This window comes from Mustela lutreola, chromosome 14 (genome assembly GCF_030435805.1).
Source record: "Mustela lutreola isolate mMusLut2 chromosome 14, mMusLut2.pri, whole genome shotgun sequence".
Taxonomy (NCBI): domain Eukaryota; kingdom Metazoa; phylum Chordata; class Mammalia; order Carnivora; family Mustelidae; genus Mustela; species Mustela lutreola.
In genome coordinates, this window is record NC_081303.1 from 47,962,231 (window position 1) to 47,986,079 (window position 23,849).

The 23,849-nt window shown below is 56.4% G+C and overlaps 3 protein-coding genes across 17 annotated transcripts in view; 1 reads left to right on the forward strand and 2 right to left on the reverse strand.

The window, feature by feature from the left end:
* Nucleotides 1–775: 775 nt before the first annotated feature.
* On the reverse strand, nucleotides 776–9,125 carry ARL8A (ADP ribosylation factor like GTPase 8A). Of its 3 annotated transcripts, none has more exons than XM_059145151.1 (7): nucleotides 8,851–9,125; nucleotides 4,143–4,223; nucleotides 3,755–3,828; nucleotides 2,865–2,958; nucleotides 2,642–2,709; nucleotides 2,336–2,429; nucleotides 776–1,882 (listed from the first exon to the last, which is right to left on the reverse strand). In XM_059145151.1, the coding sequence occupies exons 1-7, from the start codon at nucleotides 8,971–8,973 to the stop codon at nucleotides 1,655–1,657; spliced, it is 762 nt and encodes a 253-aa protein (XP_059001134.1). In that variant the 5' UTR covers nucleotides 8,974–9,125; the 3' UTR covers nucleotides 776–1,654. The 3 variants fall into 3 exon arrangements, with proteins under 3 accessions (XP_059001134.1, XP_059001135.1, XP_059001137.1); XM_059145152.1 differs by lacking the exon at nucleotides 8,851–9,125 and adding an exon at nucleotides 8,192–8,500; XM_059145154.1 differs by having other exon boundaries at nucleotides 1,692–1,882; nucleotides 2,336–2,406; nucleotides 8,851–9,121.
* A 1,693-nt stretch (nucleotides 9,126–10,818) lies between these two features.
* Nucleotides 10,819–22,409, reverse strand: PTPN7 (protein tyrosine phosphatase non-receptor type 7). 6 transcript variants are annotated; one of them, XM_059145150.1, is made up of 10 exons: nucleotides 22,088–22,409; nucleotides 20,814–20,981; nucleotides 20,150–20,333; nucleotides 19,760–19,841; nucleotides 18,304–18,380; nucleotides 16,978–17,115; nucleotides 16,486–16,596; nucleotides 15,608–15,765; nucleotides 13,367–13,480; nucleotides 10,819–12,510 (listed from the first exon to the last, which is right to left on the reverse strand). In XM_059145150.1, the coding sequence occupies exons 2-10, from the start codon at nucleotides 20,966–20,968 to the stop codon at nucleotides 12,417–12,419; spliced, it is 1,113 nt and encodes a 370-aa protein (XP_059001133.1). In that variant the 5' UTR covers nucleotides 20,969–20,981; nucleotides 22,088–22,409; the 3' UTR covers nucleotides 10,819–12,416. The 6 variants fall into 6 exon arrangements, with proteins under 6 accessions (XP_059001133.1, XP_059001128.1, XP_059001130.1 ...); XM_059145145.1 differs by having other exon boundaries at nucleotides 19,760–19,844; nucleotides 22,088–22,403; XM_059145147.1 differs by lacking the exon at nucleotides 22,088–22,409 and adding an exon at nucleotides 21,489–21,551 and having other exon boundaries at nucleotides 19,760–19,844.
* Nucleotides 13,409–23,849, forward strand: part of LOC131814344 (receptor-type tyrosine-protein phosphatase V-like) — a 34,189-nt gene continuing 23,748 nt past the window's right edge. For 7 of the 8 annotated variants that reach the window (XM_059145132.1, XM_059145137.1, XM_059145139.1 and 4 more), the window contains exon 1: nucleotides 13,457–13,540. The gene's annotated coding sequence lies outside the window, so the exon portion shown is untranslated. Of the gene's footprint in view, nucleotides 13,541–23,849 lie in introns of all 8 variants that reach the window. The other variant, XM_059145134.1, reaches the window with a different exon arrangement.

Here is a 23,849-nt window from a genome sequence, read left to right on the forward strand (position 1 = left end):
TCCTACAGAGGCAGGACAAGAGGGCATGGGGACGGGGGTGCTGTAGGGGCCTGCTCCATTTTCCAGGGGGAAGGGAGGCTGAGGAGGGGCTGAGCCGGGGGAGGCGGGGCTTGCTGCAAAACTGGGTCAAGATGGCCCCGGATTTGGGTAAACAGGGCCCACAAGGCTCTCAGGGAGCAGCTGTGGGTGAGGAGGGGAGGGTGAGCAGCTCTGGAGGTTGGGGTCAAGTGGGGAGAGGATTGGGACTGGGCAGAACGATAAGGGGACAGCCTCTCCCAGAAAACCAGGAGCACCGATAGCAGCAGGGGAGCAGGGAAGGAGGGACGCCACCGGGGTCTGAAGGTGACGCACTGGCCCTGGAAGCCGAGTGACTGACTGGCTTATCGTGGGGGGTGGGGGGGGATGGAGTTCTGGCTTCGGCCCAGCTCTGGCTGCAGGTGGGGTTCTGAATGGACTCTCGGGAACCAGAGGCTCAGGCCCGCCCACACGGGGACATAGCTCCAGACCCCCGCCACGCTGACCCCAGCCCACGGACTCACCGGGCTCCCCTTGGCAGCTGCAAGCAGAGAGCCGGGACCGCGTGCGAGTCTGACTTGGGAGGGAGGCGGCAGCCGGGCGAGGCCCCGGCGCACGTGCGGGAGGCTGCTTTGTGAAGTGCCATTGTGTGCCCAGTGTGAGCGCGTGCCTCGCTCTCTGTGGTGTTTGTGCCCAGCATGCGGGCCCGCCAGTCATCCCGCGGCGTCTGCGGACAAATAACCAGCCCCGGACACCTCCCCAACACAAAACTGGTCATTTTATTCTTGTTGTTAGGAGGCAAAAAAATGTACAATTACAAGAATCATTTTCCAAACAGAGGTTAAATATGAGCTAAAAGTGTAAAAAAGGAAGAGGAACATCACTTTACAAATCATTAAATTAAACAAATAAACAAACAGAAAACAAAACCCAAAGAACCAACCCCCCATGCTGAGTTCTCTCCTTGTGCAACTCTGCAAAACGAGAACAGAAAATGAGGTGGCCCATGGAGTTGCGGGCCCTAGGGAGGGGCAGGAGCTGGAGCCGGGAGCGGGCGGGACGTGCTCCCAGGGTCATGTGGACGCTGGCTTCCTGTTGGCCGGTGATCTCTCCGGCACTCGGGTATGCCCAGTGGCCCTACTGAGACTGGGGGCAGAGAGGGGCGCCTCTGGAGGCTCCTGTCGGCCTGTGACATTCAAGCACGGCAGGGATGAGCCAGACTGGGAAGTGGAAACAAACGGGACATGGGGACGGTCACCAGTGCCCAGGCTGGCACCTGCCCCAGATGCTAGCTCTCGCCTTCCCAATCTCGACCTGTCCGGAGCCAGCCCTGCCTCTCTTGCCTTCTTCCCACACCGCCCCCCTCCCAGAGCCTGATGGGCCCCTGCAGCATCAAATGGTTGATTTTTAGTCTTTGCTTAAATTAAAAAATTAAAATATATATACATATATATACTGTACACACAGGACGATAACAGAAGAGTGTTGAAAAGGGCAGCATAGGGGACGGGACAGGGGAGAGAGGAGGGCAGGGGCTGTGGGGCCTGGGCTGTTAAGGGAACGGAAGCAGGGGGGGCAACGGGCAGAGAGAAGGGGGGAGGGCCAGAGGTTAGGGGGCCCAGAATGGGAGCAGTTTATTTTACAATAAAATCAGGAGTTCAAACCTCAGCAGAACAGGACTCTGGGATCCCCAGAGGGCCCCTCCCCACGCTGAGTGAGGAGCGGCGGGCTTATGGGGGACGGTGGGGTGGGCAGGGAGCGCGACTTCGGGTTTGGATGACAGCAGGTCCCTGGTCCGAGGGGGAAGGACTGCAGTCTCAGCTTCTCCGTGACTTTGAGTGTTGAATAAGCCACTGTAAGGTGATGTCTGGGTGGGGGACAACAGAGAAGTTTAGAGGCCTTCCTGTGCTGGGCCGACTGGGGATACAGTGAGCAAATACCCAGCCCAGGGCTTCCGAAACTGTAACTGGGGATCAACTCTAAGGGCACCAAACGCCAAGAGCCGTGGGGTGCCACAGACAGAAGGGGCCTGGGAATTACCTGGTCCAACCCGTATAGTGGGGGAATTGAGGCCCACAGAAGGGAGTGATTTGCCTAAGATCACAAAACCAGTCGAGGGCATAGCAGGGGTAATGCTCAGATGTCGAGTTTCCTAGATACTGTCCTACCCCAGAAGGTTCGAGCTTTGGTCTTCAAGGAAAGTTGTGCAGGGAAAGGCTTTGAGAGCCACTGTTCTAGAACACCCAGGAGGGCCTCTCTGCCCCTCCCCTCGCCCTGTCTGTTCCCAGAATGCCAGCAACTCCCCCATACCCACGCGCACCAATGTTGTCCTTTTCTTTGCAAGAGATGGAGTAGCAGCAGATCTCTCGGTCCTGGATGGCAGAAAGATTCCTGGGGGGAAACCAGAGCAGAACCTGCTGAAGCTAGGACTGCCCAGGGGGCCTGGGGCTGGGGGCAACAGAGACCTTTTCTTGCCAAAGGAGCTACAACGGTGAGGGCGAGGCTCCTGGAGAGGTGGGCTCTGCTGCCACCGTGTGGCAAGTACTGAGAGCAGCAGCAAGCCGTCTCTCTGGTGCCTGGAAAATTCAGGGAGCAAGGAGGGACAGAGAAGAGTAACCAAACTCACATTTTCTCAATCAGCTCCTTCTCATCCAACGCTCCTGGGAGGTCCCGCTTGTTACCCAGGACTAAGACCTACAGAGAAGGGAGAACAGGGACTAGGTCAAGGGCCCCTGTGTCAGCTTGTCCATTTCCCCTCCCCCATGCCTGGCCTTCACCTGCCTCCCCCCCTTCCCCTGGGGCCACTTCCCAGCGGGCTCCCTCCCCTCCTGCTCCACTAGGGTGCTGACCGGGATGCCCTGCAGCTGGGGTTTGTCCAGTAGGTTATGCAACTCATTCTTGGAGGCCTCAATCTTCTCCTGGTCAGCGGCGTCCACCATGTACCTGGGGGACAGCGGGTGGGGACAAGTATGTTGACATTACAGGCTGAGAGGTAGGTAGGACAGCTGTGCTTGCAGGAGGAAACATCTTTCTGGAGCTTGGTCACCTCTGGATCTATGGGCCACCTGGTTCTCCTCCATCATGGGCCATTATCCTGTCATCCGAAAGTCCCCTTTGAACAAGGTGTCCCGCGGGGGTGCAGTGGAGTGGGGGAAGCTTGCCCTTTAAAATTAGGTGTAAATCCCTCCCGAAATGACCCCCTTACAGACCCCTTAGGTCTGTATGGGAAGAATAGCCCTGGTTGAGTCAAAAAATCAAAGGCAGCCCCAGATTTTTTTGCAGCAAGATACTTCTAAAAAATGAGGTTAAAACAATGAAAACAAAACAATCTTTTGTTGGGCATATACATGTAGGATAAAATTATTTTTAAAAAGCAAGGGAACAAACCATTTAAATCATACAGAATCTGGAAAAATGGTGACTCTAGGCTGGGGAAGGCAGGGGGACACAGGGACTTGGGGCGGATCAATGCTGTCAGGCTCTCAGGTTGGGCAGTGCATGCTCGGAGTGGTTTTCCAGATAAGAAACACACAGCCCGGGGAGTAAAGGCAGGCTTCGTATGGACAGAACAGTGAATCCTGAACCAAGGATGGTGACTAACCCCGTTCTGTGCCTGTGGTCCCTGCAGGCAGTGAGGCTGGGGGAAAAACCAGGGAGGGGTCCCTACAGGTAGTGAGGTTGGGGGCGGGGTGGGAGGAAGCCAGGGGAGCCCCCAACTCCGGCCCAGCCCTACACTTACACGATGGCACTCACTCCTCGGCAGTAGCGCTCCCACATGCTGCGGAATCGGGGCTGTCCCCCAATGTCCCAGAGCTAAGTGAGAAGAGGGCGACATGGTCTCAGCTGGAGGCAGGCAACCAAACCCAATGGCTCCAATTCCCCCTCCCCCAGATTGCCAGGGATTGGTCTGCTGTCCATCCCTCCTATGCCTACACCCCTCAGAGTGCCTTAGAAGTCTTGCGCTCTTTTCCCACCTCTCCAAGCCCCTGCTCTCCTCCAGCTTCTTCCAGGGTCTCAGATACCCTCCCCAACTCCTTCCTTGTGGGTGCCCCGCCCCAGCAGGCATGCAGGTGCGCTTCCGTGGCCCCGAGACCTTGTGCCCAGAGTTTTGGCTTCCTGACACTCACCTTGATGGTCACATTCCCTTTGGTGATTTTGCGCATGTTGAAACCCACGGTGGGGATCATATCCTCATTGAACTGTCCTGACTGGGAAGGAAGAGTCAGAATTGGGAAAGGGGTACATATCGACAGAACCCCGCTGTGCCATCCCTGGTAGCCACAGCCACAAGGACGCAAGAATAAAGCAGTGTCGCAGGCACCCCTTTGCAAGGGGCATGGGGGCATCTCCTGAGTGTCCCTTGCTTTCAGGCAGGACGGCCATAAACAACTCAGGTGTCTCTCCTGTGAACAAGAGGCCACATCTTCTCCAGGCCCCCTCAAAGTTTCTCAGCCTAGACTGAGAAAAAATTCTTCCTAAGGTCTAACCAACATCTCTCCATCGGAATGGAAGCCCCTTTACTGAACCGAGGCTCCAGTGGAGCAGAAGAACAATTAGCTGCCAGCAAAAGGACCTCAAACAAATCACGGCAAACAGGGGGGATCTCAAGGAAGCAGACATATCTTCAAACAAGCAGTAAAATTTTGAGGGAAGGTAATTAGGCCACCCCAAAAGGCGCCTGTACACCAAGAAACTTGGATTATCCTTGCTTCTGGTTTATCTGCACTATACTCTGTTTGTTAGGACGGATAACCCACACCCCACATTCCCTGTTGACTCACGGGTCTCCCCACTAGACTGAGAGTTTCCTGGGGAGGGGAACCATGCCCCCGTTAACAATGCTAGCAAATGTTTGCTGAATAATTTGGACTCTAATTCCATATCCTGGAACCCATTTTCAAATTCTAATGATCTTCCTGTCTTCCCCTCTGAAGTATCTCCAGGATGTCTAGATTGCTTTAAACTAGCCCCAGGCCAGGCCAAACTCCTTCCAAGGTCATCTCCATGTTTGTAGGTAGGACACTTCGGCTTACCACTCTCCTTCCCCACATGCAGGAGACGGGACTTTACTTAACCTTGAATCTTCTGAGGGTGACAGCCTTGTCTCTGTCATGCCATTTTCTTCTTTTTGGTAGCAGGAGTAATTTGCCTGTCACAGAAGTCGGGGGCTCTGACCATTAACCAAGGTGTAAGAGACAATAATTTCTTACTCAGAGCCTGTAGGCCTGAGGGAACACTCCTGAGGTCCCATCTGAATGAGAGTGATTGATTCTTTTTCATCTACAGGAATCACCAAGGCCCTTGGAAGTGAGAAGTGAGCCCCCACGATGGATGCTTGTTACAAGGTGGACCAAGAGTTCCTAACCTGTGGGCCACAGACTGACTTCAGAGAGTCCCCAAACCCCCTGAAATTGCACCTAATCTGCGTATGCAAAATTTGTTTGTATGGCCACTCCTCTGTAGAGTGTGTATGGAATACTTCTATGTGTCTTGGTTTTTTTTTAGAGAGGGAGAGTGAGTGAGCAGGGGGTAGGGGAGCAGAGGAAGAGAGAGACTCTTAAGTTGGCTCCATGCCCAGTGTGGAGCCTGATGCAAGGGCTCGATCTCACAACCCTGAGATGAGATCATCACTCGAGCCGAAACCAAGAGTCGGACGTTTAACTGACTGAGCCACCCAGGCATCCCAAGGGTCTCGTATTTTTATCAGCTAATCAAAAGGGCCCGAGAGCCTTAGAAGTTAGGAATCACTGAGAGAAAGGAATGCCCTGATGGAGGAGAGCTTCTCTTCTCGCTAAGGATGGAGACCCTAACCACATGCGGTCTAAGTGCCAAACCCCAGCAGGGTGCCAGGGTGGGGATGGGGGCACCTGCTGGACCAAAGCCTATTCCTCTCCATCTGGGCTCATGAAGAACCTAAGCGTCTGAAGAAGAAAGCCTAGTTTCTGTTAATCACTCATCATGGAGGAGCTTGGACAAGGACCTTTAACCTCTGTGGACCTCAAGGTTTCCTTCTGTGAAACGGGGAGAAAGGTTCTCGTTTCCTAGAGACTGGCAAATAGGGCTCACAGAGTGCTTGGAAATGGCCTGGATATAGCATAAGGACCCATTTGGCATCTCTGGGAACTAGAAGCCCTACAGGCTCCCATATAAAGGAAAAACCTAGCCCGGCTGAATGTGTTCTTGGGTAGGAGGACCCCCAGGGACCCAGGCTCCCCGGCACCCATATTTCCAGGGCAGCTGTGAACCAATGCTAAGATGGAACCAGGTTATGACTTCATTTCCCTGCTAATGCCTCCTGATCTCATGAGCTCTTCATTTAACATTAGAAGTAACCCCAAAGTCAAGTGGTCTAACCTCTGATCTTGGGTGGGCTCCACCTCTCTGAGAGTTCTTCACAATGAGTCAAAAGCCCATCTTCCTGTGACTCCCACCCCTTGTTCCAAAGGCTTGGGTACCCTGAGACTAGTTCTTCCACATAATTAAATGGCTTTGAAATATTTGAAAACGGCTCCCTTGATTCCCTCGGGCAAAACATCTCCTACTTTGTACATCGCGACTTCTTCAGAAGATCTCAAAAGATCAGTTTTAGGTTCTTAGAAGCACTGTGAAGTCTCTATATAATTTTTTTTTCCAGTTCACATTAGGCGCTGAGTGGTTAGACACATCAACTCAATTTCTATTTACCGTCAGACCTCATAGAGCCAGCAGACAAAGCCAAATGGGGGGATAGTTGAGACAAACAGATGCCAAATGAACAGGCAAAGGTGATTCAGAGTCACTAGTGGTCACAGGAACAGAGCCCACGGGTCCCAATTCTTCATCTCTTTCTGAAAGACACTCTACCGTAGTCATACACAATGTGGGCAGAAATGCTAGTGCAGGTGCCCAGGGGGACCCGAGAATACCAATTCCCCTGATGCTAGAACTCCCACTGAAGTCCACAAGGGGTGGTTTTTCTTGGAAGCCTCTTTAAAGGGAAATTTTGCTTGCACTTTTAGGATGTGCAAGCCCAAGTGGAAAACTATCAAAAAGGGGAACGCATGGCTTAGGAGCGGGGTGCGTTCCTGCTCCTCCCAGCAACTCTGCCCCTGGCAGTGTCATCTGTGACTCCTGAGTTCTGTTCCTGTTTTGGACATGACGCACGTCTAGGAGAGGCCCTTCTGACCAGGAAGTGGAACCCCCAGGGGACCTGTGGGTCTCTGGCCAGGAGCATGGCTTTCATAAATGCTCCACGAGGAGAGTTCCCCTGGGGACTGGAGGTGACACCGAGGCTGAGCCATTAGAGCCACAGCAAGTTGTTCTTCCTCTTGGCCTTACCCTGGAGACACCTCCCAGATCGAAATGCCTAGAAGCCAAGCCATCTAGGCCTGCAGGATCAGAGTCCAGGCATTATGCTCCTGCCCAAGGGGCCCTAGGGGCCCAAGAGGCCAAGTCAATGCCTGATTTAACTAGGCGGCCAGACTCCAGGCCCAGAGCCTGGGCACACCGGAGCTCAGGGGCACCTGCTAGCCAGGAAACATCTCATGCCAAAACACCCGCATGGGCCTGAAGGTCCTGCCCTGTCAGACGAGGAGCCAGGAGCCATGCGGTGGAGGAAGGGGCAGAGGGCATCTGCAAAGCATGTTTGGAAAAGAAAGCCGGTGCCCAAACTTGTGGCCGTGGGGTACCCGCAGCCTTCCCTCTGCCCTCCTGCCTCAGGCAGCGTTCCTTCCGGGATGCCGAGATACGTCAGGGGCTCTCTTCTTCAGGATGGGCAGCAACACAGGCGCAGGGAGGTACCTAGACTGACTGGCCATACTTCTTTGACCCCCTCTCTTACGGTGCGCGGTTTGGGCCAGTACGAGGCCAATCCGCAATTCTGAGAAACCCTAGTATGGGGACGGCGATAACCCCAGCGCCCCCTGCCCCAAGCCTCCCTCAACCCCACACGCCCAGTCTTGCCAGGCTCCTCCATGCAGGCCGCAGCCATTACTGCAGCCTTAGCTCACACACCCGTGGAGCTCGGTCTTCCCTTTTTTTGAGATAGATTTTTTAACTCCTTCCCCACCACTCCCTGGCGGCAAAAGACAGAAAATTGCCCACCTCGGACTTGACTACCCAAAGCCCTCAGAGCCACTCTCTCCCCTGTCCCCAGAGTGGGCAGCGCCCCTCTAGCTCATCCTCCGGGCCAAGATACCTCCAGCTGCAACTTCTGAGCCAAGCGGAGACTCCAAACTCCCTTTACGACGCCGTCCTCCCCGGACCCCCAGCTAAGTCGCCGCGGGTTCCTGGAGAGGAGGAGTCTGGGCTGGAGCCAAAGGCCTCAGCGGAGTCCACTACCCCCAGGGGGTACGTCCCCTCCTCCTCGAGAGCGCGGGGCTTCCTCTTCCGGCAGAGAGGGGTTAAAGCCTCTGGGTGGGGCTGGGCTCGCCCAAGCCCCCTCCCCAAGCCGCTCCCGCTGCCGGGTCCCGCGACCCTCCGCACGCGGGGCGGGAAGGCCCGGGCACTTTCGCCCCGTCATGCCCCCCTGCGCGGGGACCCGAGGGGGCCTGTCTCTGCAGGCGCTGGTTCCCTTCTGCCTCGTGACCCCTTGGGGCCGCCAGTCCCAGGGCCCCAGCCCGTGTCCGCGTCCCCCTTCTCCGCCCCCAGCCGTGCCACCCGGTCCGGGCGGGAGAGCGGGTCGCGCGCCACCCGGGTCCCCCACGGGCCGTGCTAGGCCCCAAGCGCCCTGGCCCGCTCCTCCCCCGCCCGGCGCCCCGCGGTGCCCGGCCATGCCAGGCGGCGACCCCGGCTCCCCAGGGCGCGGCGCGGGCGGAGACAGGCCCGACCCTCGACCGGCGCCCCGCGCCCCCGTACCGCGATCACGTTGACGAAGGTGGTCTTGCCCGAGTACTGCAGCCCGACCAGTGTGAGCTCCATCTCCTCCTTCCAGAACAGGGCCTTGAACCAGTCCAGCAGCTTGTTGAACAAAGCGATCATGGTCGCTGCCGCCGGCCCCGCCCGGTGCCGGCTGCCCGCCGCCCCTCGCTGCCCTCGCGCTGCGGCCGGGAGCGGCCCCTCCCCGGTGCGGCCCGGGTCCCGCGGCTCGGTGCGGGCGGAGGCTCGAGCGCAGCGGCCGACGACTCGCTGCCCCCGGATCCGCTCGCCGATGGGTGTGGCTTCAGCGCCCTCCTCCTCCTCCTCCTCCTCCGCCGCCGCCGCCGCCGCCGCTGCCGCCGCCGCCGCCGCCCTCCCGCGCCGCCGCTGCCGGGCCGTGTCCGGCTCGCACCCGGACGCGCGCCCCTCCCGAGCCCCGAGCCCGGCGGTCGGGTGGGGTGCGCGGTGGGCCCTCGTGCCTCCGGGGTACGGCCTGAGCCTGCTGGCGTCCGCGGGCACTCGGGGAAAGAGGTCCAGGCTATTTTCCCTCCTCGGGCTGCCGCGCCCTGGGTGGCACCCCCTTCCTCCCTAAAGGGTGGTGGGCCGAGGTGGGTGAGGTCTCTGTTAAGCGGGGTGGAGGAGCAGGGGCCACCCACTTTCCAGGACCCGGAGATGAGATCTCTGCGAAGGACAGGCGAATGGAGGCTTTTTGTTCCCCGAGTCTCTTGAACATCTCGGGGGGGGGGGGGGGTACTGAGCTTTACCCTCTTCAAACCTAACCCGCGGAGAGTTAACAGCCGGGTTTGGGCGTGTTAATGCTCCATCTTGTTTTGCTAACCACAGTTTACCAGGACTGCTTGTTTAGGAAGCCTCTGGCCCCAAGTGAAATAAAGAGGTGTTTGAGGCCGACGCTGATTTTCCCTAGAATCACCGTAATTCACAGATAAAATCCTGCTTGGGGGCTGGGAATTCCAGTGAAAAAGTTGGCCTGTTTTGGTGAGAGCCAAAGTTTCCTTCAGGAGGACAGCTGTCGGTGGGAGGTGGAGGGCAGGCGCGCAGGCCCCAGGCTTCTGAGGTTAGAGCCACAGGGCCTGCTAATCCCAGGGCTAGCTGTTCCCTCATGGTCCCAGGCTTCAGGACAGTCCCCAGACCTAGGATGAGTGCTCCTTAGTTCTTGGTTTTATTTCTAAGATATTATCTATTTATTTGAAAGAGAAAGCATGGGGCGGAGGGACACAGGGAGAGGGAGAAGCAGACTTCTGGTTGACCAGGGTTGCCACCCCCCCACCCCCAATGTGGGGCTTCATCACAGGACCCTGAGATGATGACCCCAGTGGAAAGCAGATGTTTTGGGGACTGAGCCACCCAGGCGCCCCAGTATCTGTTTTTCAAACTTATACACATGTAGTCTATTGTTGTAGTTAAAAGCACATAAATTGGGGAGCCTGGGTGGCTCAGTGAGTTAAAGCCTCTGCTTTTGGCTCAGGTCATGATCCTGGGGTCCTGGGATAGAGTCTCGCATTGGGCATTGGGCTTTCTGCTCAGCAGGGAGCCTGCCTCCCCCTCTCTCTGTGCCTGCCTCTCTGCCTACTTGTGATTTCTGTCTGTGAAATAAATAAATAAAATCTTAAAAAAAAAAAAACACACATAAATTATCGACTTAAACAGGATCTGTCAAAAGTACCCAAGATGACCCTCAATGACCAGACAGTGGCCAAAGAGGATGGATCACAAAGTATCATCTTTCTAGCTTTTGCCCCTTATAGTTCCCTATCTAGCTCCTAAGGGTACACCTGTGCCCCATTTCCTAAAGTGACCCCAGTAGCACTTTGGTGTGTCTCAGGAAGTTTTAGAAATGTGCATGTCCTGGTACAAGGATCTGCAGTCTCTTCCTGATGTATGGATTCTTACTCTATTGCTCTAAAGAGGCTCCAGGGGCCCGAGAAAAAGATGGAAAGAAGAAATGAATCAGTCATCCACAAAGCCTTTATTCTCCCACTTGGTTCCTTTTCCAGAGCTTGTACTTCTCTAAGTTCTAGAACGTGGTCAGGGCGACAGTGCCAGGGAGGGGAGCCTCTGGGCCCATGCCCGTACATGGGTGTGAACTCCTTGCCCAGCTTCACGAGCCCAGGCTGTGCGTGCCTCGCACAGGGGTTAGACAAGTTGTGGGTGCAGGAAAGCCCACTCCCGGGGCTGTAAGGAAGGAGGAATTCCATTGTGAGACCAAGCAAAAGCATTAGGAAAATTAACCTCAGTTTCAACATTGCAGGTTCTTCCGAAGAGATGTCATGAATGAGGAGGCTCAGCTGTTCTCCAGGACCCAGTCCCTCAGGGGGTTCCTCAGAGAACTGGCATCAGCCGAAGCAGACCCAGGGGCTGCGTTCCCGGAGAGCTGCTGCCTTCCTTCATCCCCATAGGCAGCCCATCTTGGATCCAAGGATGAAGGATTTGGAGGTCTTCCCAGCAGTGTGGAGGTGAGCCTTCAGACAGATGTGGGGTGCCCTGGAACTTGTGTTGCTACGGAGATGCTGAAGGTAGCTCGTTCTCTGGAATAGACCATGGGGACCCCAATTTCGTCTGAGCCTCCAGGTCTGCATGGAATGTGTTCACCCTCATCATTCGTGGACTCAGCCAGGCTCTCCAGGTGCATTCTGCAAATGCAAGGGGCTGGTTTTCTAGTCAGGCCAAGCTCTTTGTTTCTCCGTCACTCCTTCTTCTTTTGTACCTCCTGCTACCAGGGATCTTCTGAGGCCATGGAAGAAAGACAGAGGATGCTGGGCCTCCCTAGGGAGTAGCTGGAGTGAGTGGCTGGCAGGGGTAGCCCTCTGGACCTCTGAGGGGTTCCCACACTTTCCCTCTTCCAGAGGTTTCAACTGCCTGGCTTGGTCACCTGTGTAGCCTGAACCCAGAACTCAAGTGTGGGCACAGGAGTCGTCTGGGTCTTGTTCTCTTGGGCGTGGTGTCTGGCCCACCTCACGGATGCGGGGTGAAGAAGCAGAGTCACTGGTGGGATGTCGAGATCTTGGCCATGGTCAGGACCAGACTTTTCCCAGCTCTGGCATCTGGCCTATTCTCGGGCAGGCCCCAGGTGGAAGAGCTGGGGATCACTGTCTTGCCAGCCCCAGGAAGGGGATCTGGGTGGAGCGGCTTCTAGGAACTTCTGTGATTGCTTTTAACTATGCGAGCAAAACACCTAATGTCTGTGTCCTAGACCAAGAGATGAAGCTCACAGAGCACTTTAGACAAGACCAGGACTCCTGGGCTCCTTCCTCAGCTCTGTGGTCAATGCCGGCTCCTGGCTCGCAAGTCAGAGAGACATGGGAGGTCCCCCCAAGTGTCCGTCTGGGGCTAGTTGAGGAAGCAGAAGAGCAGCCCATCTTAAAGACCTGGAGTCCAGTCCCAGTCCTTGCTGATGCAGCTCCCAGTGACTGTGTGTGCCCCCCGAGGAGACACCCCTTCCCCGGGCCCATCCAAGGGGTGCCTCAGATCCAGAGGCCCACTCTGCCCGACCCCCCTACCCAGGCCTGGGGGACTTTGGCTCCGGGGCTGGTGGAGGGCGCCAGGGCTCAGGGGCAGGGCTCATCAGGGAGCTGGGCCGCATACAGGGCCAGCGTGTGATGTAGGAACTGGTACTGCTCCGTGGTCTGGATCATTCCACCCCTGTGAGGGAAGCATAGAGGTCATGAGTGGAGGAGGAGGGTCAGGCACGACATCTTCATAATTCACCAGGGAGGTTCTCTCAAAGAACCCGTCAACTACTCCATATAGTCCTCCTCTGGGCTTCCTACTCCTGCTTGCTGCCCCTCACACCTTCCCCACAAGGACAGTCTCTTGGCCCCACACCTGGGGCTGAGCCCCTCAGCCGGCTGTGCCAAGGAGGAGACACCCCACACTGGAACTCTCTGACCCGTCAGCCTCCTGGGGCAGAACCAGGTCCCTGATTCCTCGGGCTGGGCCAGGAATATTCCTGAGCCTCCAAGTTTCCTCCTCCCCATCTGTGAAGTAAACATGGTAATTCCCTATTTGTGTGTAATAGGTTCTCATATTCGAAAAACACATTCACAGTGAGTTAACGCATTCCTTACAACAGCTCTCTGAGGAAAGGAGCCATTATTTCTCTCTAGATAAAGGCCCAGAGGCCCAGAGAAATATCATGACAGCTCAGTGAGGTACAAGGCAGAGTCTGCACCTCAGTTCCCCGTCCCCAGATCTGGGGGCTTCTGTGCGCTCTCTGTGTCTGCGTTCATGTCCCCTCTTCCCCCACCTTTCTCTGAGTAGGGAATCTGGAAATACAACACCAAAACAGAGACAAGGCTTGGCTATCTGCAGACTGGCATTCTAGATAGAGGTTATGCCTTGGGCGTTAGTGGCAAAAGAAACGATTCTTTAAGCCAAGGGCCCCTTCTTTTCTCAAGGGAGGTGCTTGAGGGGGACGTGCCTCTGAGTGCTCTGGGGCCCAGGAAGCAGGGAGGCTACACCTTAACGTTGTCGGTCCCGTCCTCATCCACAGACCCACCTGTCCAGCCGCAGCTGGCACACGATGCCCAGAATGTCCACTTCCCCGCGGGCCTTCAGTTGCTGACAGCCAATTCGGGTGGCGATGAAGCAGCCAGTCCGGCCAATCCCTGCACTGGACACAGCCAGGGAGGCGACAGGGAGGTCACAGGAGACCAGGGAACATGGGGGCCAGGTGAGTGGGGGAACATGGGAGACAGGGGACCAGGGAACATGGGGGCTGGGCCTTAAACTGCAGAGAAAAGCCACAGGCACTTAGGGCCTCTGTTTTGGGGGGGTGTGGACCTGAGGAAGGATGAAGGCGGCAGGATCTTCGCAGGTGAGAGCAGGCATTAGAGGAGTTGACATTTTTTCCTGGCCCCTCCATAAACCTATCCCGGGTCCCCCTCCAGTCCCCGTGGAGATTCCAAGGAGCCATCTTCTGCGCAGCTGCAGGCAGCAGCGGTTTCCAGCTGTCAGGCCTGCTGAGCTCCTGGGTCCGCCTTCTACCATGACCTCATCCCCCCAGCGGCTGACACTCAGCCCCCTTTCCCAGCCCTGCATCCTTCCCACAGCTGGCCCTCCACTCTGCTCTGTCTTGCTCTTTATTTCCAAACCTGCCTGGCCCCCCTTTTGGGGGAAGGCTTCTCGTCTGGAGCCCTGATAGAAGCCCCTCAGGACTTCCCAGCACTTAAGGTCCAGTTGTCATCTGCGGGGTGGGGGCTCATGAGTCCCCTCGGTCTGTCATCTCGGTCTGTACTTTTTTTTTTTAAGATTTAATTATTTATTTGTCAGAGAAGGGGTGGACGGAGAGAGAGAGATGCAGAGGGAGAAGCAGCCTTCCCACTGAGCAAGGAGCCCGATGTGGGGCTCGATCCCAGGACCCCGGGATCATAACCTGAGCTGAAGGCAGACACTTACTGAGCCACCAGGCATCCCACCTCTGTCTGTACTTCTGCGACTATGTTCTATTTAGAGCATGCACTCCCGAATGGTTTCGTTATTATAAGCTTGTCCCCTGTGTTACCCGTGACTCCATCCCAATCAGATTCTTATTCCGTAGTCAAAGTATCCCTTTGGCTAAATCCAAGTTTCTTAGCCAGTCCTCTGAGGTCCCTGGCCTTTCAGACTTATCTTTTACCCCTCTCCTCCCTTCCCTCACGTGACCTCCAGGCCCCCATCCTCTAACTCCACTCTCAGCAATGTGTCCATTTAGAAATGTCATCTAGGGCACTGGGTGACTCAGTCAGTTAAGCGTCTGTCTTTAGCTCAGGTCACGATCCCAGAGTCCTGGGATCGAGCCTGCGCTGGGCTCCGCTCAGTGAGGAGCCTGCTTCTCCCTCTCCCTCTGCCTACTGCTCCCCCGGCCTGTACTCACTCTCTCTCTCTGTCAGATAAATAAACAAGATCTTTAAAAAAATAAAAATGTCAGGGTGCCTGGGTGGCTCAGTGGGTTAAAGCCTCTGCTTTCAGCTTAGGTCATGATCTCAGGGTCCTGGGATCGAGCCCCGCATCGCCTGCTTCCCCGCCCCACCCTGCCTGCTTCTCTGCCTACTTGTGATCTCTGTCTGTCAAATAAATAAATAAAATCTTTAAAAAAAAAAAAAACAAAATAAATAAAGAAACAAAAATGTCATCGAGGAGCCTTTGTACATCCTGTTCCATCTCTCTGGAACGCTTCTCCTTTCCACTCTTCACTTGGCTAATTCACCACGCAGGTTTTCACTTAGTTTAAATGTCCTTTTTCCTGGAAAACCTTCTCTAGCCCAAGTCTGGGATGGGCGACTTGGTCCTGTGCTCCCGGACACTGCCATCAGAGCCCTCGCCACACTTGCTGGGCAGCTTTACTTTATCTCCAGACTGTAAGCCTGTCAGGGCAGAAGCCGAGCTGTCTCCTTCGCATCTAACACTGTGCCTGATGATAACAGGTTTTCAATAAGCATTGGCTGAATAAGTGAGTTTCTCAGCAGCAGGGACCATACTGACCTCTCCCTGCCCCAACCCTGCCCTGAACAGACTGCAGAGCTTTCTGATACTCTGTCCCCTCTCTGGCTTGTGCCCGAATGTCCTGCCCACAGGCCAGGTTTTTTGTGAAGGAGAGAATAAACACAGGGCACTTTGCTGAATGATTTAGAGAGTCCCATCCTGGGAAGAATTGGGCCTGCCTGATGCTGTCCTTCCTGACCGCATTCTAAGAAGACACCCAACAACAAGGGAAGGGGGGCCTGTGTCCAGGCTCGCCGTGGGGGGAGAGGGCGCATACCTGCAGTGGACCACGATGGGCCCAGTGTTGGCAGCTGTCTCTGGGCTCTCTTCCACCTCAGCCACCAGGCGCAGCAGGGGCCCAGCCGACTCTGGGGTCTGGTGGTCAGGCCAGGCAGAGAAGAGGACGTGCTTCACTCCCCGACACTCCTCCTGGTGCTGGCAGAGCAACAGGGCATGAGAACCAGGGTCGTGGAGGGGCCACTGCCAGCCTTTTCTGGTGCCCAGGGGTCAAGGGCTAGAATGACTCCATGGCACAGTCAGGGACCGTGAGCAGGCAAGGTCAGCCCTCCCTTCTCCTGCGCATCAGACTTCACAATTCCCTCCCCTGAAGGGCTGGAAGAAATGCTGTCCAGGGATGGGGGGAAAGACCCAAGTTCAAGTCCTGCCTCTGCCTCTGCCTCTAACTAGCACATGACTTTGAGCAGAATCCCTTAACCTCATTCTCTTCACTTAGAAAAAGACAGTGATAGCTTGTTGACTGACTTCTCTGGGTTCTTGGAGGATAAGGAGTTGATAGAGAAATGCTTTGAAAAGTACAAAATGCTATACGATAATAGAAGGCATTTAAAGCACTTCGCATGTGTCATCATCCGTCTCTCTGGACTTCCTGGGGCTCCTTCAGCATGGCTCCGGGACCCCACCTCTCCTTTCCCAACCCATTCAGTGCAGGTGACTCGGCCTTCCCAGCGGCTCCTGCTGGGTTTGTTGGCTCTGCCTTATTAGACCAGAGTGGTACCCGTGTTTCTCTTTCTTCTGTGCCTCAAGCTCTTCTTTTAGATTCATGTTCAAGAAGGTTTAGATGAGCCAACCCTGGGATCCCAGGGAAGGCAGGGCCTGAGTTTCAGAAAAACCAGAGATGGCCTGACCTTCCCGTACCTGGATGGTGAGCTGTCGCACGGTGTACTCCGGACACTCTTTCGTGTCTTGGATGCGGAGCCGGAAGGGACCATAGGTTTCCTCTTCTGTGGGCCAGTAGTGGACACATTTCTAGGAGGGAGGGAGCTGGGAGTCAGAAGGGGGAAGTGTCTGTCAGCCCATGAAGGGGCCAGGACAGCAGAAAGGGGAGTGGGGCCCCTCCCCATCTCCCACCCCTGTTGGAGGGGCTGCTACTGCCCGGGTCAGGACCTGGGACAGGCTCTCCTGAGCTTGGCACTGTGCAGAGGACGTGCTCATCCCATCCCCCATTATGGCTGTGGAAAGCCCCCATGGCATATAGCTCGGAAACTTTTCTAAGACGTGCAAGCTGGCCCAACAATAGCTATTGTCAGTTCCCGGGGAGCCCCTAGTCCTGAGGTGCCCTGAGTAGGGGCATGTGTGGCGGAGTAAGATGTAGCCCTTTCTGGGTTCACTAAGGACCATGGCTCCTACCTCCTTGCCCTCTCGGAGCTGAGTGAGCATGACGATGAGTGACACTTCTTCCTGCCACACCATCTCCCAGAAGTCTGACACGGTGTTGGGCATGGGGCCCTGGGTCGCGATGTAGACCTTCTCCTGCCCATCATAGCCCTGGGGAGGTTGAGGAACAAAAGGAAGAGTGGGAAGCAGTGAGTGTGTTAGCTCTCTGGGGACTCTGCAGGTCCTGGGATCAGGCCTAAGCCATTGGACGTGCACACACAGATGCACACGTGTGTGCACTGGAAGCCACGTGGTGGAGAGGACACAGGTTCCAGAGGGAGGAACATGTGGGTTCAAATCCTTGTTCTGTGCTCCCTGGCTATGCCACCATAAGCAGGTTACCTAGCCTCCTTAAGCCTCAACTTTCTCATCTATCAATTGGGCATAATATCTAACTTGCAGGCATAGAGTACAGATTACATTCCACAAAGCATATGATGAGGCTAGCACATACCAGATCCTTTGTCAATGAGTGCCCCTTTCCTCCCCTGCTGCTTTCTACTAGCACAAAATAAGAAAACTGTGTTCAACATTGCTGGAGTGAATGTTTCACTTCTATGTATTACTTTTATATATTTAGTAGCCAGATGTAGCACACTCTTGCTGGGCCCTTCCTCTCCCTTCCAGAATCTCAGCTTCTCAAGATGACGAAATCCAAACAGACCTCCCTTCACCAAGTTTCAGGGACAAATGGGAGGTCTTCTTTCCTCAGGGGGCCCTGGCTGACAGCTTTCCATCTCTTGGCACCTCGGAGCGCTGTCTTACCCACTTTGAGCCACTAGGGGGTGCTGCTTTTACAGCTACTTAGGGCTCTAGAGTTGGGGGTGCTGGGGTAGAGAGGCCACCTTGCCTCCCTGGCTCCTATAGTTTGATGTTAAATCATCCCCACAAAGGAGGGGCTGCTTTGGAGAGTAGTTAAGGCTAGAGAGAGAGAGAGAAAAGAGAGACAGCTCAGAGCTCCTGTTTGTGCAAGCACCTCCCAAGCAGAGCTGAGAGGGTCGAGCCCTGGGGATAGGCGGGAGTAGGTTCAGCAATGCAACTTCCTCCCTGCGTAGAGGGTGGGCAGGGATGAAGTGATCGCGTGAGTGGAGACTGGGAGGTTTCTTCTCAGCTTAACATCTCCTCTGTCTTCTTGGTTGGTGGCTTGGGGCCTCTTCAGGGTCTGCCCCTGCTTGGCGTCCGTGATTTGAAGCAGGAACCCACAGTTGGAAGATGTTCTCTGCTCCCCCCTCTTTCCTCCCCCTCCGCCAGCCCTCACACCCCCACTCCCTGCAGGGCAGCCACAGCCAGGCCACTCACTCGGATGTAGTTGGCGTTGATGTAGTCTCCGTCTTCTTGGCTCTGTGCCCGGCCTAGACAGACCCGGCTCTGGGGATCTAGGAAGTAAAAATCAGCAGAGGTCAGGGGTCAAAAGGGGACCAATGCACATGCCAGCAGGGTCAGGAAGAGGTGAGTTCCTGTGCTTATCACAGTATCTCCCGTATAGCAGGTGGCCAGAGACCCACTAAATTATTTTATATGCAGACAATAGGGAGCCACAGAAGGTTTCGGAGCAGTGGAGTGACACGATCAAAGGAATAACTGGGGAAGGTTAACTGGGTGGTGCCGTGTAGGACAGACTATTAAGGAAAGGGAATGGAGCAGCAGGGCCTAATGGGTAGTGAGTGAGTTATTCTAGCCCTGAGATCGGTAGGGGTGTGGAGCAGAGGGTACCAACAGGAACAGAAAACGAGATGCCCCGGAGAAAGAGTTTTTTTCTGCTGGTAAATACCGGATTTGGATGAGTGACTTGGCCTAAAATCCCAAAGTGGGGAAGCAGGACAGAACTTCCGCTTCATTCCGCTACTGGGTGTGTCAGCCTCTCCCTCGAAGAGGGAAGGCTTTCTCCAAATCCAATTCAAGCAGGGACAGAGAACCTAGCTTGTGAGCAAAGGAGACTAGCTCTCCTGGTGCTGGTGCTGGCTTGGATCTGGACAAAGGGGGATTTCAGGCAGAGGGACCTCTCCCCTCTCTCACGGCCGCAGGCTGGTTAGACTTGGGCCAAGCACAAGGGCTGCTCCCTCCCCCTCACTCCGGTGGATGCTGGCCCACCCCTGCGGGCAGAGGGCTGGAACCACAGGAGCTGGTGGTGAGACTGGGAGCTGCTGGAGATGGGTTGGCCAGACAAGGCTGCCCTGAGTGGGGGAGGGAGAGAGCCTGTGAGGGTCTCACGCTTGCCTCTGAAAAGTGGGAGGTGCTGATCCCTGGGTCCTTTGAGCTTGCGGGGACAACCCCTTACAGCTCCTGGACTCCCATCTCCAAACCTGTCCCCGCTCGCTTTCCTGCATCTGAGCGGCTCAAAGCCCTCTCTCTGAGAGCCCTCCTGATTGTGCCTTTCCTACTGCCTCTGCGGGGTGTTTCCCACAGTGGAGGAAAAGCAGAAAGAAGTCCTGATCTTGGGCAAGTTATGCAACCTTTCTGAGACTCTGTTGCCTTGTTTGTAAAAGGGGGGCATCAACTTCATGGGGTCATTTTGAGAAATGAGCTACCGTCAGGGGCTTTCAGCGCTGCCAGGCCCTCAGTAAGCATCTACTATGAGTGGCCGTGTTCTAACTGTGGTTAGGGTTCTCGCTCCTTCTTCCCCCAGCCAGGGCAGGTACTGGGATTTCCCTCCTGTGAGGGAGCTCTTCCCCAGCTGAGCCTGTGTGTCTTTCCTTCTGAACCTTGCAGCCCCGGGGACAGCACTACCTCCCTTAATGGCTGTCACAGTTCTCACTTGGCAAGATGGTCTTATATCGGTCCTTGGAGGCATGGCCAGGAATATCCAGTTCTTCAGGGTTGACAAAGTTTGAGGGGATCTTCTGGCAGAGGGAGGAAAAGAGTGAATAGCCCATACCTCTTCCCAGCCTCCTTCCCCTCCCCCACGTTCCCCACCCTGATCTAGTGGAGCTGGTCCTGGCTGGCCCCTCCTGGCTTTAGGTCTGTGTGGGGTGGAGGGCAGAAAGGGGGAGCAGGGGGTGGTTTTTCTCCCTCGGCACTGGGGTTCTTGTCGTTCCGGAGGGCCCGAAGAGGAGACATACCTGTAGTGCCCAAGATAGTACGGTGTGGGCTGGCTGTCTCTGATTCAGAGGGGCAGAGTGACTCGGAGGGGACCCTAAGTTCTTACCAAGAATTCCTCTTCCAGCTGCTTGGGGCTGGGTGGCTGGTGCTGCAGGGCCCAGCGGGTGAGGGGGTGTCCAGCTGTGCGCAGAAAGTGTAGGGTGACCTCCCGGGGTGTGTTCACCGAGCAGATGGGTTCCACAGCCCCCAGGGACCGCACATCCAGCATCAGAGCAACATTGGAGCCCCGCCTGCAGACGTAGGCGACCAGCGCCTTGTGAGCACCCGGGAACAAGGGCTGCTTTAGCCATTCTTACCCAGAGCCCCAGGAGATTCATGGCATGCCTTCTATTTGTCGTTCAGATCAAGGCAGCCTTGAACCTCCAGCTGCCCACCCCTGCCGGTTCCTTGCAGGCCCCTAAAGCTCAGACCTATAACCAGATCAGCTCTTTACCTATAGCTCAGACCTATATCCAGATCTACATAGGTAGATCCTCGGCCCAACTTAGGGTTTGGGGAGCAGGCGCAGGGTTGACATGAAATGTTATATCCCAGACATGAAAATGACATGCAAACGACACGCAAATGAACACATCGGGTTTCCTTTCCTGATTGGAGTCAACAGCTGAGGGCCCTCTGGACCCAGCTGTCAGAGCTGGAGGGGCTGATAGAGGGAACCGAGCGGGGGTCCCAGGGCTGGGAAGAGACCCTTTTCCCAGGCAAGATCTCACCTCTCCTGAAGCCTCACATGCTTCTTGACCGGTGCCTTGGTGGGTGGAGGCTGGGTCATGGCTGCCTCCGAAGACCAGGTCGGCAGCTGTGCTCGGGAGCACCCACCACGGTCCTGGACCATGCTGGGGGGGAGGGTGTGCTGGGCCTCACTCATCCATGAGGTTCACCTGAAACACAGGACCCTTCAGCTGCTGACCTCTGGCCTGTCCACCTGGCCAGGGGAAGGCTCCCACGCCCAGGCCGGCCGCCTACTTTTTGGCACCCCTGTTTTCACTGGGGTGTCCTCTGTTCCCTGAGCAGTTCTGTCATTATCACTACAGGAAGGCCGGGATCTCTACAGGAGGACCCAGGGCGGTGGGCAGTCTGGGGTTGGGGTAGGGACCAGACAAGGCACAGAGATTGTGAGGGGAGAGGAAAGAAAAGGGCCGGAAAGACTCCAGAAGGAGAGTGAGAGGGGACAAGAGGCTGCCTGAGGCCAGAGTGCAGAGGGCTCAGAGCTGGGGCCCCGGCAGCCGAGAAGGCAAGGGAGGAAACAGAAGCGATGTGTTCTGTGTAGAAGGGAGAGAGAAAGCTCCCAGAAACCACCTCTAGTCCTGGCCTTCTCTGAAATGAGAGGGTTGAGGCCTCCCGCACCCCTGGAGCCAGTTGGGGACCCTTGTAGACCCTGTCCTAACTGCTGGCAGTTCCCAAGTTCATTCTGGCTTCTGGGGTCTCTGTCCAGGGAGGTAGACTATGGTGGGGGGGGTTTTCCTTCTTCCTCTGCCCATCCCCCCATCTCCCGCCTCTGTAACCGTCACAGGAAATGGCCTCACCAAGCCCTTGAGCGGCAGTGCATGGTGAGGCGACAGCTGGGGCACAAGAGGGGGACATGGAGGTGGTGGGGCCCCTCTCCTTTTGGGGGACGGTCCCCAGCTTCCAGAGCCAGGTCACAGCTTCCGAGGGGTGGTGGCGGTGTGAGAGTCGTTAAGCCCACAGGCACAGAGGTGAGGGGACAGGGTGGGCCCGGCTCAGATGTATGTGGTAGAGAGAAGCTCTCCCAAAGCAGGCAGGGGGTTGTTGACCTCTGCTCGCCCTGCAGCCCCCCTGTGGCTCCCCTGCCCCATGCTCCTCGGGGATATCAGCTAGGTCAGCGCCCATTCCCCAGTCGGGCACTGTAGCTCCCAATGCAACCTTACTCACACCGGCCTTGGAGATGCCCACCCGCCTGCCCCCCCAGGACTCACCCCCCCACCCCGGACCACAGGGCCCCTCCTCCCCCCATTCAGGTACTTACTGAAGCAGCTGTGTCCCCCCCAGGCTGCCTCTTGCCAGCTGTCTGTCTGTCTGTTGGTCGGTCTTTGAGGGCTGAGGAGGCTTCAGGAAGCCAGCTTCCTCCCTCTGCCCCTCCTTGCTGCCACCCACGCACACCCCAGCTGCGTGCTGCCCTCCTGCGCCCGCTGCCACCACCAGGGGTCGGGTGCCTCTTGCCTGTGCCCCTCTGGGGGTGGGCTGGCTGTGGCCTGGCACTTCTGTCACGGGCCTAAGGCCCTGCTCTGTGGGGATGGAGAGGGAGGGGCCGGCCCATTCCTGACCACCCTGGTCCCCTAGTTGCCAAACCCCCTTGCTCCCTGGACTGCTTGTCCTCTGGGCCTTTGTCACATCCAGTCCCTGCCCGCTTCCTAGGCGGAGCTCAGCTGACCCCTAGCTCCACGCTGGCCCACACAGAAACGCCAAGTTTTTCCTGCTGAAGCTGGCCCTGTCCAGAGACTGACTTCTACTCTGCTTTTGCCTCAAAGCCTCTGTCCCGGAAGCCCTTGCCCCTTCAAGTCCTGTGAGTTCATGGTCAGGTACATGTTGTACCTTCTCTAAGCAGAGCAGGGTGTGGACTTGAGGTAGGCTGGGAGGTGAGGAAGGAGGCAGGACTCCTTGCACCACGCTGGGGAAGAAAGGCCCAGGCTGGACCAGAAGGGTCATCCCCAGGATTTGAGCCACACCCCAGCTGTCAGCTACCGGTGGCTGGAGATAGACCAGCTGGCCAGCAAGTAGAGAGGAGACAGTTTGTAGGAGAGTCTGGGGGGCTTTGTCTCTGGCCCCAGCCCCTCCAGGCTTCCTCCCAGAATCCTGACATCTATTAGAAGACTTACAGAGAGTGGACAGTCTCTGGCCCTCACACCGGGGGGACTCCCGTGTCTTCTTCGCTTCTGGGGCGCCTGGATGACTGGGGCCCGGGAAGTGGCTCCCGCGTCCAAGACTCCACTGCCCCCCACCCCTGCCTCGCCTTGGCAGGCCCCTTGCTGGCCAACAGCCCAGCCAGTTCATGCTCGCTGCACGGCTTCTTCTACCTTGTAGCATTCCAAACACCCTTCCCTTCCGGCCCCAACACGCGCCATCCCCATCCTCTCTCTTCCTCCCACTTCTCTGATTCAGCTGTCAAATGGTGACAGCGAAAAAGAAATGATTTACAGTAGACACAGGGGGTGCACACACAGGAAGGATGGTGGGGAGGGGGCTGGCCTCTGCTGCTGGCCCATAGGGGGTTGCCGGGGGACAAAGACCAGAATGACCCTTTGGAGCTCAGGAGGCCTCCTAGTGCCTGTTGCTCCCAGAAGGGGTGGGGGTGGGGGACCAGGCACTGGCTCCTTTCTGAGCCCCTCCAGGGCCTGCTGGTCCTGGACCCTTCTTCACTCTGGGGAGTGGGTGGTTTCCCTGAAAGGAGGGGCCAGAGTGGCAGTCAGCCCTGGTAGCCAGGACAGGATAGGGGCGGGGGCAGGAGAGCCTGGGAATCCCTGGTAAATCTGTGGGAAGTGACCCGAAGCTGACTTCTCCTCAACTGCTCCCCAAACCCACCCGTCTGTCTCGACAAATGGGCCACGGGGCCCTGGGGATCAAAAAAGGGGTCAGGAGGGGATCACAAAGAGGTCCACCCCCGCAGGGCCAGGCTGTTGATTGTTATCAAGAACAGGAAGCTAGGATACCACAGGGGTGAGGAGGAGGAAGCAGGCAAAGCCTTCCCCCTCACTGGTCCACCAGTACCTCCAGGTTTCTACCAAGTTTCC

Excerpts from the sequence above, each read along its gene's own strand:
- ARL8A (XM_059145151.1), bottom strand. The coding sequence starts at position 8,973 with ATGATCGCTTTGTTCAACAAGCTGCTGGACTGGTTCAAGGCCCTGTTC. Across the intron at positions 3,829-4,142 it reads AAGGGAATGTGACCATCAAG|CTCTGGGACATTGGGGGACA; the intron begins GTGAGTGTCAGG and ends CTTCTCACTTAG. Across the intron at positions 1,883-2,335 it reads CAAAGAAAAGGACAACATTG|ACATCACCTTACAGTGGCTT; the intron begins GTGCGCGTGGGT and ends TCCCCCACCCAG.
- PTPN7 (XM_059145145.1), bottom strand. The coding sequence starts at position 20,968 with ATGAGTGAGGCCCAGCACACCCTCCCCCCCAGCATGGTCCAGGACCGT. Across the intron at positions 18,381-19,759 it reads ATATAAGACCATCTTGCCAA|ATCCCCAGAGCCGGGTCTGT; the intron begins GTGAGAACTGTG and ends TTTACTTCCTAG. Across the intron at positions 17,116-18,303 it reads TCAACGCCAACTACATCCGA|GGCTATGATGGGCAGGAGAA; the intron begins GTGAGTGGCCTG and ends CAACCTCCCCAG.